A 20,446-nucleotide genomic window follows, 5' to 3' on the forward strand; every position below is an offset into this window, starting at 1 on the left:
CAGATCACTGAAATATTTCCTCCTGATCAGAGGACTCCAAAACAATGGTCCAAGTTTCGATCTTGTGGTGACAACAAGGAAAATCTGCTCCAGTTTCTGTTCAAACAGTGGTGCAAGACTGGGAAGCTGATTGATGACATCACAATTATTGTTGGACAAGGCATCGCGTGTCATTCTATTCGAATGCATGGCAATGATGTGGAAGTTTTTAACCAATCCCAAGTCTGTTCTCAACACAAGAAGAAGCTGATATGAGACTTCTACTTCACTCTTTGTACGCTGCAAGTAACAGTGATCACATCATCATCATCATCATCATCATCATCAGTACAGACACCGATATCTTTGAACTATGTGTGGCATTTTGCAAGGACATAGATGCAGAGATCTACTTCCACACAGGCAGAGGAAGTAATACACACACAATTGTTGTCCGTTGCATATTTGACCATTTCAGGAAAGAAGTTTGTTCTGCTTTAATAGGATTTCATTGTTTTACTGGATGCGACACAGTGACTGCTTTGTATGGTAATAGTAAACCAAAATCTGCAAAGATCTTGACATCAAGTAAAGACCACTGATCCACGTTTGAAAAGCTTGGCATGACGTTTACAGTACCGCCATCCTTGCATGAAGACATCGAAGCATACACCTGTGAACTCTATGGGCAGAAGGGCTGTCATGATGTAAATGAAGCAAGATGCAGAATGTTCAAGACTGGGGCTGTGGAGAGAAAAGCTTGCCTCCAAACAGAGATTTCATGCACAAGCACATATAGCGAGCAAACTCCCAAGCCGCCATTCACAAAATGTGCCTTATCAGCAAACCAGAAATATCATCACCAAAGAACAATGGTTGGGATATTGATGATGGTTTGCTCACCATAGACTGAATGGGTCTTCGCCCAGCACCCTCAAGTGTAATGGAACTTGCCCATTGCTCTTGCAAGAAGACACAATGTACTCGAGGGCGGTGCTCGTGTTTGCTCAACAAGCTTCCCTGTTCTGATTTGTGTTCATGTAAAGACTGTGCAAATCAGGCGTCTGTTCCTGACTTGACAGAGATTGAGGGAGAAATTGACACTCTAGAATCAGATGAAGATGCTTCATTATTTCCTTGTACTCTGGGTTTTTGTCACTTGAGTCTATTAGTCATTAATTTATTTTCATGTTTTGCTACTGAATGCACAAATGTGATTGACAGGAATGCATTATGTTATTGTATCAACCAAAATATCTGCGTTTTGGTTCTTTTTTCTTCATTTAACAACAAAGGTTTTGCCACTTTCTATAGAATGGGGTCATTTCCATTTGAAAATGAAAGATTAATTGATACAAAATTTTGTATTTCAGATGAATGTAAGACTGGGAAATTATGCATTTCATTCCAAAGTTAAAAGATTATACCTGTGTTTTCTTTTCACCAAGAACAGTTTATACTGCGGGGTAAAACAAAACGCATGTAGTTTAAGAATGTCAACTTTTGTCCTGTAGGGACGGATTTTCATATGAAAAATTACAATCAATATGCCTGCCAAGTACAATATCTATCCTTTTCCATTTATTATTGAACCAAATTATATGTGCAGTATTTAATGTGCATGAACTTGCCGATAGTCAGAGGAACTGGAGGAGTTGGATGTTTGTGTAATGATTCAAACTATGATATCCTCATACAAACTTGTTTACATCAAGACTAGTTATACGCAATATCATATGCATGTCAAAGAGAATATGTGAAACACATGAGGCGTTTATAATCTGAACATAAATGGTTTGTTTGAGTGGCTTTTGCCATTATTTCGTGCTGTTTCAGATAGGGATGCACACAGCTTTAGAGAGAGTGAGAGAGAGAGGCGGGGGGGGGGGGGTGGGGGGGGGAAGGGAGAGAGTCAAAGAGAGAGAGGATGAATTATGATTTTGAAAAATGTGACTTTGAAAATGAGTGTGTGTGTGTGTGTGTGTCTGCATGGGTGTGCATATGTGAGGGTGTGTGTGTGTGTGTGTGGGTGTGTGTGTGTTAAATGGAGAGAAAGGGTAAGGAAACAGGAAATATTTACAAGAAAGAAGAGTGAATGAGGATCCTTTGGAATATAAAAAGAATGATATGGATGTGCACATGTCATATGTGTAAAAGTATGTGTGTTTTTGTGTGTCTGTGTGTCTATATATCTCAAGAGGACAAAAATAGAGAAAGGTAGTATGGGGATACTACACAAATATAAATACCCATTAAAGTATATGTATGATAATTATTTTGGTTTTTTTGAAATATTTGTTTCTTTAATGCTTCATTTTTGTGTTCCAAGTTATAAATATAGGGATGTGGGGTGGGATCACGAGTCCCCAAAGTATACCAGTACGTCTCGAGCCTGGCTAGTCGAATTTCCATGGCAGATTTATACTTTTAGTGAATCAATTGATGCATATAAGCAGTTTGTGAAATATTGGTTGCTAGGGATATTTTTACCATAGCAACGGACACCAATAGGAATTATGTATCTGAAATAATCCACAAAATAATATCTGATAACATCAGATGATTTGCAAGATCATACATTTGCATGATCAGAGGATTGCAATGCTCAAAATCTCGATTTAGAAGCATCTATGCAACCGTTGCTAGGGAAAAGGAGGTCCTCACCAACGGAGTTTAACTTCCTCTTTGTTTTTGGCCATTGCTCATTAATGTGCAAATTTCGAACATGGGAACATTTCATTAATGGTTCATATACACTTATTAAACATATCAAGAACATATGCAGATACTTCTCATCGTAGACCACGGATTTCGAAAACCAATCAGAATTAGTGGACTCGGCCCATGGTCTATTTGTGCGGATGCTCTCATTGGTTGTTATCTTCACAGACCAGTTTTATTTAGAAGGTGGAAGGAAGTTCTCCCAGAAATCAAAATCTCCACCTCCTTTTTCGGGAAAGGATTCTTTTTCATTAACCAGTTTGTGAAACTTCGTTCTCATAGCTTTGGTCCAGGGGCTCATTTCAGAATCCTCACTGAACCTCTGACAGCTTCCACCTGTAGATTATTTGTCATGATATTCCCCGGAATGCTTTATAAGTACTTCTTTGGGATTTTCTTGATCATCTGGATTCCCTGTTGCTCTGACTATCACTGGTACAATTTCAGATTTCTTCAATTTCCAAATCCTCTTCATCTCATTTTTCATATCCTGGTATTACAGATTTCAGCTCTCCTGTATGGATCCTCAAATGTAATTTCAAACTGCTGCTATGAGAGAAACCTTTATCACATATCGAGCATTTGTAAGGTTGCTCTCCTGTATGGATCCTCATATGTAATTTAAAACTGCTGCTATGAGAGAAAACTTTATCACATATCAAGCATTTGTAAGGTCGCTCTCCTGTATGGATCCTCATATGTAATTTCAAACTGCCGTTTCGAGAGAAACCTTTGTCACATATCGAGCATTTGTAAGTTTGCTCTCCTGTATGGATCCTCATATGTGATTTCAAATGGCTGTTATGAGAGAAAGCTTTGTCACATATCGAGCATTTGTAAGGTCGTCTCCTGTATGGATCCTCATATGTAATTTCAAATCGCTGTTTCGAGAGAAACCTTTATCACATATTGAGCATTTGTAAGGTTGCTCTCCTGTATGGATCCTCATATGTAATTTCAAATTGCGGTTATGAGAGAAAGCTTTATCACATATCGAGCATTTGTAAGGTTGCTCTCCTGTATGGATCCTCATATGTAATTTCAAATGGCTGTTTCGAGAGAAAGCTTTATCACATATCGAGCATTTGTAAGGTTGCTCTCCTGTATGGATCCTCATATGTAATTTCAAATGGCCTTTTTGAGGGAAACCTTTATCACATATCGAACATTTGTAAGGTTGCTCTCCTGTATGGATCCTCATATGTAATTTCAAATGGCTGTTTCGAAAGAAACCTTTGTCACATATCGAGCATTTGTAAGTTTGCTCTCCTGTATGGATCCTCATATGTGATTTCAAATGGCTGTTATGAGAGAAAGCTTTGTCACATATCGAGCATTTGTAAGGTCGCTCTCCTGTATGGATCCTCATATGTAATTTCAAATCGCTGTTTCGAGAGAAACCTTTATCACATATTGAGCATTTGTAAGGTTGCTCTCCTGTATGGATCCTCATATGTAATTTCAAATTGCTGTTATGAGAGAAAGCTTTATCACATATCGAGCATTTGTAAGGTTGCTCTCCTGTATGGATCCTCATATGTAATTTCAAATGGCTGTTTCGAGAGAAACCTTTATCACATATTGTGCATTTGTAAGGTTTCTCTCCTGTGTGGACCATCATATGTGATTTGAAGCTGACGTTGTGAGAGAAACCTTTGTCACATATTGAGCATTTGTAAGGTCGCTCTCCTGTATGGATCCTCATATGTAATTTCAAATGGCCATTTCGAGAGAAACCTTTATCACATATCGAGCATTTGTGTGGTCGCTCTCCTGTATGGATCTTCATATGTGATTTCAAATTGCCTTTTTGAGGAAAACCTTTATCACATATCGAGCATTTGTGAGGTCGCTCTGCGGTATGGATCTTCATATGTCTTTTCAAATGGCTGTTACTAGAGAAACCTTTATCACAGACAGAGCACTTGTGGGGGTGTTTTCCTGTATGAATCCACATGTGTATTTTGATGTTATTCGTTGAAGCAAAACCCATTCTGCACACATTACACTTATAACGTATTCCCCTTTCTACAACCTTTTTGTGTTTGTTCAATTAAATATTCATCATGGTGTTGTGAGGCCCAGACATGCACTTGTATTTTAGAGGAAGCGAGTCTTGATTTCGTGATTTTTTCTTCAAAAAAGGCTTCTTCTTCACCGTCAAGCTGCGCATGGACCTTATTTGTCCCTTATTACTACTGGATTGTTCTACAGAAAGAAAGAACACAACATTTCTCTTTTATTTTTGTCAAAATCAAAATGCTAAATATTTAACACTTTTCCAAAAACGTAATATTTTCTCAACACAAAATATCTCTTCTGCAAAAAGAATTTTTTACGTTTCCATTCACCAGTTGCAAAACAGGCAGCACTTCCGTTTGTCATGTGAATATCATCTGAACCTTTGTTTGCCGAAGCACATTTTGAATCTTCTGTGACAGATGAATCATTGTTGTGTTGTCTGCCTTCGACATTTACAGGATAGACATCACCTGTGTACAAATCAGCATCAGTAGTTTAGAGGGAAATGAGACTGAGATCCATCTTGAGAGATCATAGAACATGTTACATCATGAAATGTATACTTCCATTAAAATATAAACAGAGGGGCAATACCCCCGGGCGCTCATCTGGTAGAATAAAGCAGTATACGACACTGAATAAAGGTATTTTAAACCATATCAGGGCATTTTTAACCAATTTGAATGGATGCTGGTGGACAGGGCAGCATGTACAATCATACAAACGTCATCGTAAGACTTTAAACAAACAAAAGAAAAATCAACCTCCATCCACCCCCCATAGACTACCTTAGACCCCATTTTTGTAAATGCTGGGAAAAAACGTTGGTACATCATGGGTGATGAACAGAATGTTGTGGTCAAGTTTTATTGGAATTGGATGTGTAGTTTCTGAGAAGAAAGCAAATACCTATTTTGGAGGGCAGACCCTGCCCCATGCACAACCCCAAAGGGGCAGATTTTTTTCATTCCATGAAAAACTTTGGTACAGCACGGTTGGTGAAGGTTGTGGTCAAGTGTCATCAAAATTGTGTATGTAGTTTCAGAGCATAAAGCATATATCTAATTTGAGGGGTCAAACTTGGACACACTTGCCCCGCCCGCCTCCCATTGAGCCCCTTAGACTTCGATTTTCTACGTGCCATGAACAAACATTGTTACACCAAAGGTGATGACGGATGTGGTCGAGTTTCATCAAAACAGTGTGTGTAATTTCAGAGTCAAAAGCTAATTCTTATTTTGGGGGCGTTAAACGTGGATCCACTTTGACTCCCAGAAGACCCAATTTTTTAATACCATGAAAAACTTTAGTGACAACGCAACAAATATAATTTGTGCCAAGTTTCGTCACAATTCAATCAGCGGTTGAGGCAAAAAAGTTGCAAGTGTTTCCGGAAAAACGGACAGATAGATGGACTGATGACGCACCATCACATAAGCTCCCCAGAAAATCGTTCCAGGTGAACTAATCATGAAGATAAATATTGTTAAAAATAAAAATTCCGGATGTTAAGCGCTATTGAAGCATGCTAACCTGAAGGTTAGTGGAAATAACAAGGCGGCGATTTGTGTTCAGCAGTGTTTAAGTATTTAATTCAATTTCCATGAAAGAAAGATTGAAAAATTATTCAAAACATTTTCTGGAATTTCTCGGACTCTCCCCGACCTCTGAACTAGCTTCGCAGCCTAACGGGATGTTAAGTAACGACTGACACCAATTGAGACCGCCAAACCTGGCAAGACAATTTATCTCGGCAGGTGATCCTTCCATGGCATGAACAGGTAGGCAGCTTCTCCACGGGTGCCCAACACATTCAAACAGCAGCGATTGCTCTAGAGTTCCAGCTTTTAAACCGCTTCCGCACTAAATATTCTATCCTATGTAATTCCCCCTCTGTGGGAAAGTTCTGCGGCACATCTGGAACCTGCCAATGAATTTAAATGTTCACACTCACATTTGGCGGATTCCCAACGGGAACCCGGACGTGTTCTCCACATCCACTGCTCGCGCTGCGGAACCCCCACATACGTCACACACATATGAGCAACCCCGTAACCTTCACCACGACCACACCACTTCACCACAACATGGTACATCCCCAAATCGCCTCATGGCCCAGCGTACACAACTTACACACACCAGCCATCTCATGCACACCATTGATTCACACGATCCACTCCAGTCAATCTCACTCCATTCACACACATGGGTCTCTCCATGACAGTTCACACACAACTTTAGATATGAGCCTTTCCACAGAGATCCCGCAGCTGAATTTGCCAATTGTGCCGGATGCAGCATTTGTGCCGCGCACACTCAGCCGCACACCATTTCTTGGGAATTTTTTTCAATCATCTGCATACTGGCGTTTTTCCCGACACAGACCTTTAACACACTGACATGGAGTGCCTTGAAATGTCCCCTCCCTTGGACAGGTACGGATGACAAACCTGTTCTTTTTAATCCCCCGCGCACAGGATGAGAACATATTAACATTTAAAATATTTCCCGCTCGGTAACCTCACCCCTCCCCTCAGTCAAGCTAACGGTTACCCCCGTCTGAATCGATGCATGACCCGTACCCTCGCTCGTTCATGCACTCCACTCTGCACGCTCACGGCACACACTCCATTACTCTCAGGCTCGGCACTCCAAGGAACCCCGGCTTCTTTATTCCACCCAAGCTCGTCACACACCCTTTCACACCATGAATTTGCTCCAGTTCACACAGCCTCACTTCGTCATGATCCAGTTTGATCGCTCATATCCTCTCCACCTGCACCTGACGTGTTATCCCGATCTTTACACAATGTTTCTACATATTCCATGATCTCCTCCTCAACATTCTTTGCCCTCTCGCTTATCTTCTTGTGCTTGAGATTACTTTAGTGTCTTCCATTATTTCTTTCATGTTCCGTTCTTTCGTCTCTAATCCTTCGACCCATTTATTTTATCTTCTGTGTCCGGCCATTATGTCCCATTTTAAATTCTTTTCTTACTTGCCAACATCTCTTTTTACATCCTTCCTGCTGTTCAAGTCCAAATACAGAATCTAAGGGCATTTCTCGAGCTGCCCTTAGATCCTGTATTACTTCTGATTTGCTTCTTCTGTTCTTTTTCCTCATCCACATCCACATCCTCATCCACAGTACTCCCTGTTTAAGTCCATTAACCTCTTCTTTTATCCCAATTATCTCCATCATTCTAGTCTCACCTGCTCCCATCACATTCCGGACACCATCCACATGCTCACTCACCTCTCTCAGTACAGCCTCGAGTGTTGCGGCTACCTCATTGCCCATAGCCTTCATATCAACCTTCACCTCTACCTGCCCTGCATGCATGTCATGCCTAATGCCAGCCACCTTGTCCCTCCTGCATTTTAATTATCACCTGTGCCATTAGTTGACTAATCAACAACATCATTTAGTCAAAGGCAACGGTGCCCCACTATTCTATGTTATTGGTGCTGCCTTTTACAGGGGGTGTTGGGGAAGTGGGGAGGTGGGAGGGATGGTTTGAGAGGGGGGGAGGCTTGGGTCCTCAATCGCTATCGGCACCTCTCCTGCTTCCCCTCCTGGGCCTTATCCCACAATGTTACATTCATATACAACTTCCTGGGCCATGAGCTCCTCCATATCCTTCTCAAGTAAGGCCACCAGGACCTGCTCACCTAAGCTTGACTTTTTTTTGCATATAAGATCGGGGCTTGTGTAAGAGCGAACATTAAACGCAAAACATATCAAATAAAACATGTTGAAGGGAGTGGGAGACAAGATGGGGAGAGAGAGAGAGCGAATCAAACAAGCAAAACAACAGTAGAGAACAGGGACATCCAGAGATCTGTGGAAGAGAGAGGGCTGAGGGAGGGGAGGGGAGGGAAGGGATGATACAACGTATAAAACAAATTGACACTACTAGTCAGGTTCACTATGTTTTTTCATTCAAAATCATGGTAGATTAGCAAACCTATACATTTTTGGAAACGTTATTACATCGAAAATCTGAAAATCAATGTTTACATTTGCGGTGATACCTGTGTGGGATTTTCAAAATGGCCACCATAAAAATACATATTTTGCTCTATTTCTGCCTCTAATTACCCTAAAAACTTTTTAAAATATACTAAGCCTATGTTTTCAGGTACAAGGAATCCATTGGTGACATAATCAGACTTCTGACTGTAACAGTTCTTTCTTTTTTCAGGAAATATGCATCCAGGGAGCAGCCATTGATACAAAAAAAATTCCGTTAATATGTGTAGATGTGAATTTATACTGACTGCATGTGTATATATGATTTTGCTGACTGCCTGTGTATGTTTGGTGATATGAATTATTGTGACACATTTTGATGTTATTAACTGCCTGTACAAAATGATAACATGTATTTGATTATGCAACTTATCGTGAAAATAAAGACAGTATTTTGCAATTCAAAACCTTTGATTCGTGTCTTACCATTCCCCATAGCACTATTTTGATACTTTAATTGGATTCCTTGTCCCTGAAGATATAGGTTTAGTATATTTTAAAAAGTTTTTAGGGTAATTAGAGGCAGAAATAGAACAAAATATGTATTTTACAGTGGCCATTTTGAAAATCCAAAATGGCCGCCATACAGGTATCTCTCCAAATGTAAACATTGATTTTTAGTTTCCTTATGCTATAACCTTTCCAAAAATGTATATGTTTGCTAATCTACCATGATTTTAAACGAAATATAATTTATTGACATGGTGAACCTGACTAAAATCCAAAATGGCCGCCATACAGGAATCTCTCCAAATGTAAACATTGATTTTTAGTTTCCTTATGCTATAACCTTTCCAAAAATGTATAGGTTTGCTAATCTACCATGATTTTGAAAGAAATTTAATTTATTGACATAGTGAACCTGACTATACTAAGCATTTCAAGAATGAAGTCGGAGATTGAAAGAGGTGGATTTGGGGTGTATTAACGGGGGCAGAAAAGATCAAAGTTTTGGATGGGGGAAGATAAGAGATGGTGGTGAACAGCAGTTTTAAAGACCTGGAGGGAGGATTGGGATTGAAGAGAGTGTGGGAATTTGTTCCAGAAGTGGGGAAAAAGAGGAATAAAAGAGTGAAGGTGAGCATAGAGTCTTGATTTTGGAAGTTTCACCAGAAGGGGACTGCTGGCAGATCTTGTGCATCCTGAAGGAATATTTGGGGGACAGAGCACAGACAGTGCTGGGGGACCTAGGCCAGATAGAAGATGTTAGAAGACAGAAAGACCATCAACAGAAAGACCACCAGTCTGCGGTGAGCAACTGAAAGGCCATCAGAATCAGCTTCATCGCAGGAGAATCCAATGATTCTGAAAGCTCTGGTTTCGACAGCGTGACACCGAGCGAGGTGTTAGGAAAGGAGCACCAAACCAGAAGGGAGAGCAGTACTCCATCAAGCTGTGGATGAAAGCTTTGTATGTGGTGAGGAGATCAAATGTGCCAAGGAAGGACATCACAAGATGGAGGATGCCCAATCGGCGACAGTCTTTTGAGACCATCTTAGAAAAGTGGTTTTCCCAGGAAAGATCATGGCAGATTGTGAGACCCAAAAGCTTGAGTGACAGATCTTCTTCGAGAGGATTGTTGAGAAAGTAAATGGGAGCGTTTTCCAGATGGTCTTTTTGGAGAGACTTTGTGAGAGTGAGAGATTTGTCAGAATTAAAAGACATGTTCCACTTGTTTGACCAGTTTGTGAATTTGTCCAAGTCCGTAGAGAGTGAAGAGGATGCCACCTGCCGATCTCAGGGTTGAGATATGGAGTGGCAGAGAGTGGAGTCATCAGCAAAGAGATAGAGACTGGGCCGGATTTATGAATGGGCAAGCTGGGCAGTTGCCCAGGGGCCTCCACAACTATGGGGCCTCAACAACCAAGGGGCCTCCACATATGGACGATCAGAACAAGCTGCACTCTCACTGTCTGAAAATTTTGAGTTCAGAATTTTCTTCCAGTAATTGATCAGTTTCTGAGTTCATTGGAGCAACGATTGGAAGCCTATGAAAACACCTGTTCTCTTTTCGCTTTCTTGCATGAACTGGAATCACTGGACTGCGATGAAATCGAAGCAGCTGCAGCAAAATTGGTTGCTGAGTACAAGGATGATCTTGATCAAACACTTGGTGTTGAAGTTTTGCAGTTTTCAGCCGTCTTCACTCATTTACTGGGATACGAAGATGATAACATAGGGAGAGAACATTCCTTTGCAAACTGTTTATGGACAAGAAAGTTGCGTATACATTTCCAAATGTCGAGATAATGCTACGGATGTACAGTCACGTGAAAAAGAAAGTACACCCCATGTAAAGTTTTGACTTTTTCAACATATTTCAACATACAGCTATTTGATTTTCATTTCAACAATATTGATAGATAAAGGTGATATAATATAACAAATATCATGAAACATTTACATTTTGTAGTCCATTGTATAATTTAAATAAACATAAATGCAAATTTCGCATGTGGAAAAAGTAAGTACACCCTTGGCTCTAATAGGTGGTATTGCTCCCTTTGGCAGAAACAACCTCAAGTAGGCGTTTCTTATAACTGTCTACCAGTCTCTGACATCGACTGGGAGAAATTTTTGCCCACTCCTCCATGCAGAAGTCTTTCAGCTGTGCTATGTTTGAGGGGTTTCTTGCATGCACAGCTCATTTCAAATCCCCCCACAACATCTCGATGGGATTTAGATCTGGGCTTTGACTTGGCCATTCCAGAACCCTCCATTTCTTTCTTTTCAGCCATTCCTTGGTGGATTTACTGGTATGTTTAGGGTCATTGTCATGTTGCAAGGTCCACCTTCGGTTGAGCTTCAACTTTCTGACAGATGGCGTCATATTATCCTCAAGCATCATCTGGTACAATGAAGAATTCATAGTGGATTCTATGATGGTGAGTTGCCCAGGCCCTGTTGCTGCAAAGCTGCCCCAAACCATAATATTTCCACCACCATGCTTTACAGTTGGTATCAGGTTCTTGTGGTCAAATGCTGTCTTTGGTTTTCACCAAACATGCCTTCTGGTACTGTGGCCAAATAGCGCTACCTTTGACTCATCTGTCCAGAGCACATTGTTCCAGAAGTGCTGTTCTTTGCCTAGGTGTTCATTGGCAAACTTTTGTCTTGCCCTGATGTTCTTTCTGGACAGCAAAGGTTCCTCCTGGCACACCTCCAATGTAGATCAAATTTGTGCAGCCTCTTTCTCATGGTAGACTCATGCACTTTGCCATCAACAGTGGGAAGAGCTACCAGTAGGTCCCGTGATGACATTGTGGTGTTCTTCGAGACTTCTTTCAGCATCTTGCGGTCTGCTCTCGGGCTGAACTTGCTGGGGCGGCCTGGCCTGAACATGTTGGCAGTTGTTTGGAATCTTCTTTACTTGTCGATGATCTTCCAGACAGTTGAATTATTGATTTCAAATTGTTTGGAGATCTTTTTAAATCCCTTCCCAGACTCGTAGGCATCTATAACCTTCTTTCTGAAGGCCTCAGAGAGCTCTTTTGATCTAGGCATGGTGACGCCACACACTTCAACAACAAAGAGCAAACCAAACTAAATATCTGAGGTTTAAATAAGACAGGTTCCTCCAAGAACTTCTCCAACGATGTTCTAATCATTTGCACCTGAGCTGATGCACCTGATTCTAATTTCACGAATTTGAAGTTGTGATAAATGTAGGGGTGTACTTGTCAGGTCAGGTACGCGCAGGTACCAGATAAGCTGGACAAGAGGGTAGTGACGACTACTAGGTCAAGCCAGGAAGCTCTAGACAAAGTTCTAGACAGGAGGGCAGGAAAGGAGCTAAAACTTTAGGGACAGAGGAAATAAGCAGCAGAAATCCAGGTAGAAAGAACGGAAGTGGGTTTTGAAATATTGAAAATTGAAGCAGGAGCTGCATTGTAGGAATTTGAAGCTTCAGAGCCAAAGGAAGCAAGCAGACAAAGTTCAGGATAAAACAATCAGGGAGGTAGTTGAGCAAGCAAATAAGCGGCTGATGCCTCTGGTCCAAGATCCAGACCAAGACCCCCCACCGCCCCCAAGACCTGAGCTCAGTCCCGGGGCTCTAGGCAACACCCCAACACCCCCCGCCCTGCCATACCCTTTCCACCTCAACCCACCCCGTCCAACCCGTCCAACCCGTCCCAAAAATCATTTTTCCTTGAATGAGAGACGTAATATGAATGAACAAAGATTGTACATGGGAGTGGCTGGAGGAGGGGCATGATTTGAATTTGAGTCGATCTGGTGTACGCGCGACGTCTGGGAGACTCACTGGTATACGAATGAGGAATGTATGTTATATAGGGATATTAATACTTGTATCTCATATTGGACTTTAAATCGAATTTTTGTCATTAACGTGTGTATTTGTGTTCATTGTCATTGTGTGTGTGTTATTGAATGCGGATGTGTGTCCTTAACGTGTGTATCTCGCCAATTTATTTGTCTGTATGACATATGCAAAGCAGATGGGTTTCGGTGTGAAGCTTTGTAAATGGTCTGCTTGACGTGCGGGAAATCCAGGCCGGGAATGTCGATTTTAGCGTCTATCCGAGGGACCAGGTGATGTCCTTAACTGAGTCTGGATTTTCATTTGTTTGGGAGTGTTTGGGAGCGATTTGATATAAATCGGGTCAGGAGAGCACTCGGAGGAACGTTGATATGAAGCGGTTTCTTGGAGATGGTTACAACATGGGCTGCCTTTGCCTTTCGAGCGGCAGTCGAGCAGCAATTTGGAATTTGTTGAATTAAATTCAGAATTTGAATTGAATCGTATGTTTGACTTGAATTGAAGAGTTCATTCAATGGCAGATTGAAGAATTCAGTCAATGCAACCGAATTCAGAAGTTGAATTTAGAATACGGAGTTTGCTCAGAGTGCAGGTGATAACCTGCCTACTCAAAAGGGATGTGCCCCGCACGGTGGGAGGTCCGTGAATGGTTGGCAAAGGGTTACTTGAATTGCCTGCAGGAATTATGCGATTAACGATTATATTGTGTATTGACGACTTGTGGATTGTATGAGTATATCCCTGAGGCCGATGTGACCTTGGGAGTCAATGGGTCGTGTAATGAGAAAGATTACAGTTTTGCTGGTGTGAAAATTATGTCATGGTGTGAAATGCGGTCAGAGATGCGAAATACACACCTTGATCTGGAGAGAGAGCGGAGGTTGTGGTTTCATTGCTGTGTCTGTCTGTGGAGTTATATTTCTGAGGCATGGACTTCAAGGAGGAGGTGTGTGCCCCAAGAAGATTGTGGGTCGCGGATTGGGCACTCTGGGTGGGCACTGGGGGCTGCAGTTTTGTGGGCGCGCAGGAGAGTGCAGGGAGAGTGGGCGCGAGGAGGTGTTGATGAAGTGTGCGAACGACGAGCGTGTGCAAAGGTGTGCTGTGGTCAGGTGTGTAACGAAGCCTGAGAGGGGAATGAGTGTATTTGGTGCAAGATATTGTTCCAGGTGTTCCAGGTGCAGGATTGTTCCAGGATATTGTTCCAGGTGCAAGGGAATGTGCAATGACAAAGGGCATGGAGACCTGGATGTGTGAATAAGGAACATCGAATGGTTGATGGCTATGGGGTTTAACAATAATTGGTGTTGATATCAGTTGGAGGGATGTGCGAAAGGTGTGCACCAGGTAGTGAGGGTGCTGCATGGTAGAGCACGCCTCCCACGGAAGTTCCTGGGCGGATTGTTGATGGTTGTTTGATTCATAGGGTGTTAGCATTTTGCAATGTGGAGCCTCAATAATGGTCGTTTGTCTGTCCGGATGTGGAGTTCTTGCAGGGGCGGGATGTCGCCGGACTTGTATTATTTGTGGGATGAAAGCGCTGGTTACCCCAATTCGACATTTGTACCACCTTTCTTCGTTTGAAGTTTGACCTTTTGAAGTTTATTTGACCTTTGTTCGAGATATGCAAGGGAATGAGGTCAGAGGTAATTCGCTAACCTTGGGAGGACGACAGGCTGAGTCAATCTACTGGGTGTTGCTTCAATGGCAGGATATAGAACTAAAATCCGGAAAGAAAGGACATATATTGTTGGTTAAACTGAAATTATGTACGTAATTAGTGAACAGAGAATATTGAGTTCTGGAATTTTGTTGTTGTCGTTGTGGTTGACGACTTATTTGGTGTTGCGGGGGACTCAGGAAATAAACAGACTTCCGGCGCTGAGCGGAAGCGTCCGGTACAGTATGCTTTGAATTTAATTTAACCGGGCCGAGTACAGTGACGTGTTTGATCGGGCTCTGGGGATAGTCATGTTAAATGGAGGACATGAGGGGCTTATTGGAGGTTATAGGAGGATGGATGCAAGATGCAAGAAGCATGGATCAAGTCGTGGTATCAAGAGGGTGTGTGCCCAGGTGTATTGTGGGTTATCATAACTTGCCGATTATGGGGGGGGGCACAGAGTAGAGATCGGGTTGCATGGTGGAGCATGCATGCATGGAGCATGGAGCTTGGTGGAGCTTGCAGCATGCATGGAGCATGGAGCAGGGTGGAACACCTCGTGTGGTTGGAGGTTACAATTGCGTGAAATGCAGCGAACATGCCCGACTTTTGGCCTTGCGAGGCTCCAGATAGAAGTTGGCATTTCAATACTGTGGATTATATTGTGCCTGTCTGGAGAGGTGATGTCCTGTGCTGAGGCTGGTGACACGCCTCTGTTATTTGTCTGTCTGTCTGTCTGATTGTAAGTCTGTGGTACGATGGAGGGCTAATTGAGTGCTCAGGTGTAATTGTATTAAACATCGGAATGCACCTTTGGGAGGACCACCAACTGTTCCATGGAGGTAAATATGGCAGTGTTAGCTCACTGAGGAAGAGTTACCTGTAGTAGGGGACGTGGCAGATTAGTGGATTAAACATCGGAAAGCGCAGGTCTCAGAAGGGAGTAGTCAGCTTAAATGATGCAGTGTGTGGGAAGGAGGTGATGAAAGCGTGGATGAGGGTTTCTGCAGCCGTGGAGGAGAGGGATGGACGGAGACGGGCGATGTTTTTAAGGTGAAAGAAGGCTGTCTTTATGATCTGTTTAGTGTATTTGTCAAAGGAGAGGGTTTGGTCAATGATGATGCCAAGATTCCGGATGTGAGGGAAGGTGGATACTGGGAAACCATCAATGTTGAGGGCAGAGTTATGGGTGGTTGAGGTCGTTGTTGGTTGTTGTTGATCCGAAGCCAGGATTTTATTTCAGTGATGCAGTTTGTCAGGATAGAGCGGGTTGTGGTGATTGAGCTGTTGTAGATGTCATCAATTTTGCTTTGGATGAATGAAAGGAAGGAAATGCAGTTGTCTACTGTGAATGACAGGTGGTGTATGTTATCGTTGTTGTCTTGGAAGTTCAGTTGTTGACATAGTCCGGAGTGCTCTAATGTGCACAGGGAATGGCAATTCGGATGACAATTGAAAAGAAAAAAATTGAGTAAGTTACATGTTTTGTTTTGTGGATCTGGGGACAAGCTAGTTTGATGGGTACCCTGGGGTCTTCGGCGTGTCTATGTGTTTGTCTGTCTGTTACACCGGACTCTTGGATGGGTTTTCATGAGACGAATGTCAGACATAACAACAGTGAGAATCTATTTTAAGCGAATCACAGTGGGTGGGGAAAATTGACCAGACAGTAAGACATATGCGAACTATTTTATTTCCAATAAATAGACCAGGTCATTTTTATTATTTGTTTATTCGTGAAAATAAATAAATAATAGGGGGAGGTTAATGGTGGTTTGTTTGTGGTAATTCTAGTTGAAACTCTAGCTGAAATAATTTTCGTTTTTTATTGGTTTATTGGTGTAGGAAACAGGCAAATGGGATGCTGAGAGAAGGATTAGAGAAAATTGGATCGAATTTAAAATCGAATATTGGATAAAATTGGATCCACTTGGAAAAAGTGGATTAGGAAATTGGTGACCAGGTGTTCCAGGTGTTCCCAGGGCGTTTGTGGACCAGGTGTTCCACCAGAGGAAAGACCAGGTGTTCCACCAGAGGAAAGACCAGGTGTTCGTGGAGCACTTCACCAGCAAGAACGCCCTGGAAAAGGTGGACGGGACCATTCCAGGTATTGCCGACTACACCAACCGCTGTCTTTTGCAAGGGCAAGACCTCCTGGATCCACGCCATGCATTGTAAGTTGGCCCTACCCACACCCACCGTCACACAGGATGGGGCAGGAGCTGCACAGACATATATGACTAAGTACACTTGCACTGCTAGGATTATACCACCTCGCCACCACAGCGCCCACCACCCCACCCCTCAAGTGGGCGGACATGGTGACATATGTTGAAGAATAATTATATGAAAACCTAACCTCTAAGTCTCACGTCCATTATCAAAGCGTTACTTGGGGACAGAAGATAAACGTACCATGTTGTCTAATACCACCAAAGGACCCCCCGTGGATATATATAATGTGGAGGGCGGAAAGGACAAATCCAAACGGAACGAAGTCAACACAAGTTGCCCTCTCTCGTCGGAGGCAAGTAAAACGGGGAGGAAAAGTTGGACCAACAGCAAGTTCCGCCAGAGCAGGATTCGAATGGGGGAAAGGTCCGAACACTTTAACCACGGACGCTTTACTAGAAAGAAATACCACCCTGATATTGATATGTGAAGTTACGACCATACAATTATTGACTCCCCGACCACCATGCATTGAATACACTAGGGCATGCCCGTACTATATATATATATCTAAAATTATATCCCCCCCCTCTATTTACATGAAATGGTTTGGTCCAAAGCGAACGGCTTGCGGAGTTTGGTAAAGAAATCGCCATAGCTCGGTAACTACTTCTCCGATTAATATGAAACCTTGAAAAGGCACATCCTCAGGTCGTGCCCGTACGTGGGTGCCCGTTCCTTGGTGCGGCCCAGCATCTAGTCGAGACCCAGTCACCCAGGCCGATCACCCATTCCGACCCCAAATTCCTCATCGACGATAACTAAACAATATATTATATGAATCGCACCGTACATACCTCCTTCTAGATCTTGTTCTTGTCTTGATATACTCACTCAGGCTCACTCTATCACGACTGAGTCCTCCCAGCTCCTCCAAATGGCGCCCGCTACGCCTCAAATTCACATCGGCCACGCCTACGCAACAACGTGTTCTGTGATTGGCTGGCCTACCCCGCAACCTGTTCTGTGATTAGTTTGGTAAATAAATCGCCATAACTCGGTAACTACTTCTCCGATTAATATGAAACCTTGAAAAGGCACATCCTCGGGTCCCCAGCAATATACCTGGCAAGTTTCAAGTATATCGGACTGGTAGTTGTCGAGAAACAGCGGTCACAGACAAACACACAGACACACACACACACACACACACACACACACACACACACACACACACACACACACACACACACACACACACATTACTGGAATTATAGATAGATACTCACGCCGCACCCCCAGGAAAAGGCCCCAAAGAAGGGTGAAAACACATATTGGAAAGTGGCAAGAGAGGTGGCGACAATTCAAAATAGGACACACTGCTGGTCGTGCATGCACTTCCCCCAAGCAGGCACCACAGGAATACACATGATAGTGCTACCTCTGTCCCTCAATGATCTTTGCTCACAACCTATCGATTCCCCATGTTTAGTCACCACGCTGGAAAGAGAAGGGGTTGGCAACGGCAAGAGTTGCAATCGACAATTTAATTATCGCCCTTCAATGATTGCCCATGTGGCCGAGAGGCCTGCCCCCATCTGGGTCAAACCACAGAAAGGGATGGTCTGCCTGCAGGGTTCCGGCCACTTGCTTATGGGAGAATCAGAATGCGCCTACACTCTCCCCGGGAAGCTGGGAAAAGGGAGCGCTGGGATTACACTACAAATAGTACTGCAAGATAAACACAACCACAACATAACGGCTATAACATTCTCTAGGGGGGTTAGCAGGATTAATGGGGTGACAAAGGGACTCCAGTGCTTATCCACCCACCTGGTCCCACCCCATGGGACAATGTTTATATGCGGCGACAAGGCTTACCCCTATTTACCAAATAATTGGGGTGGCACATGTTATCTTGGTTCAGTCCTTCCTGACGTTGAGATACTGGACGAGCTAGATCCTAAGTCCCTGGACAGGCGACATAAGAGGTCAGTCATGAACGAAGATGGAACCACTAAACTACATGGGAGCCTATGGGAAAAGGTGTTAGGTTTCTTCTTCCCAGGTGTGGGCACAGCCATGAACAGCTTCCGGATAGATAAATTGTCTTTGGCCCTAGAAAAGGTGGCAAACGACACCGCTACGGCTCATGACATACTATTGGACACGGTAGTTCACATGCGTACAATTGTGATGCAGAATCAGGTGGCTTTGGACATGCTCCTGGCAGAGAAAGGAGGGGTATGCGGGATAGTAGAGGGAAAATGTTGCACATACATACCTGATCCATCCGAAGGAGTGTCAGCCGCAATAGTGAGACTAAGGGAAACGAGCCACGCTCTGACGATCGATCGGATCGCGCGCGAGAACTCTTATAATTTTAGCTGGCTCACTGACTGGTTCCGGGGATGGACAGGCACTATAGTGAAGTGGCTATTGACCACACTGGCCGTGATAATCGGGGTAGTAATCTGGGGGGCACTAATGAAATCTTTAGTCCTCCTCTGTATGAGAAAGTACTTTACAGGATGGAAAACGAAGAAGCCGCCGACGACGACCATGGTTCTGACCGCAGAGGCCGTCGACCTGAATGGGTCCTTCAACAAGGCAGATGTGACCGGCGCTTCAGAAGACTGTATCAACTTTTGTGATGACTGTGATACTTGTGTTGAAAATCCCTTGCGGGAACTGGCTAATGCCTGTATTAATTTTTGTGATGACTGTGATACTTGTGTTGTAAACCCCTTGCGAGAACTGGCTAACGCCTCTTATGTATTACAAGCTCACAGCTGTACACCCCCTTTCGACCCAACTATGGATCTGATTGCGACGCTGGGTCTGGCAGTCGAGGGACCCGACATGGATATCCTAGACCCGCAAGCCAACCAGGCGTCGATGGGAGACTTTGACATAAAGGAAGTCCCTCTCTTTGCTTCAAATGTTTTGGATCTCTTTGCTTCAAATGATTCGGATTTTAACGCTCTGTACCCTGACCAGGAACATGAGACACAAGATACTGACACCATTATGTATTCCCCAGAACAGCAACACGTGAGAGATCTCATGGGCATGATCGTTGTTTAACTTCGAAGATCTGCAAGGACCGCGTCTGCAAAGGGTGGGGGGAGCAAGTTCCGCAGGGGAGGTGATGGGCCCTCTGGTGGGGCAGAACCTCATCTGGACCAGACGCCTTCATTGTGGATCCGAAACGTTAATGGCCTTTCATGTTCTGAGCCCTCAGGTTCCAAGCACGCACCACACCACACGTTCCCCAAATGCACGGGCGAGGCGCTATGGGCGCACGGTACGCCCTTGGGAGATACCTGCATTACACGATTGTCTTTCAATAAAGCCCGATGTGGCACGTTGTCTCTTGAGATACTTTGTCTTGACGAGACAAGAGGAAGGTTAATGTCAGGTAGCTGATTTGTTACTGTACGAGCTCTGTTATAAATGTTGTTTGAAACTGTTATTTCATAGTTAATAAAAAGGTTTTCACTTTGCCGTAGTTTAAAATGAGAAATACACGCTTCATCTGTGCAGAACAGATGGCTTTGTTGTATACGTGCGTTC

The 20,446-nt window shown here is 43.3% G+C and overlaps 1 protein-coding gene across 1 annotated transcript in view; it reads right to left on the minus strand.

Moving 5' to 3' along the window:
* Positions 1-260: 260 nt before the first annotated feature.
* The window catches only part of LOC144888364 (uncharacterized), a 46,420-nt gene continuing 26,234 nt past the window's right edge, over positions 261-20,446 (minus strand). Inside the window, 5 exon segments of the mRNA XM_078766069.1 lie at positions 261-350; positions 500-661; positions 883-941; positions 3,245-3,547; positions 3,550-4,437. Coding sequence (XP_078622195.1) covers positions 261-350; positions 500-661; positions 883-941; positions 3,245-3,547; positions 3,550-4,437 — 1,502 coding nt within the window.

This window comes from Myxine glutinosa, chromosome 1 (genome assembly GCF_964187855.1).
Source record: "Myxine glutinosa chromosome 1, kmMyxGlut1.1, whole genome shotgun sequence".
NCBI lineage: Eukaryota > Metazoa > Chordata > Myxini > Myxiniformes > Myxinidae > Myxine > Myxine glutinosa.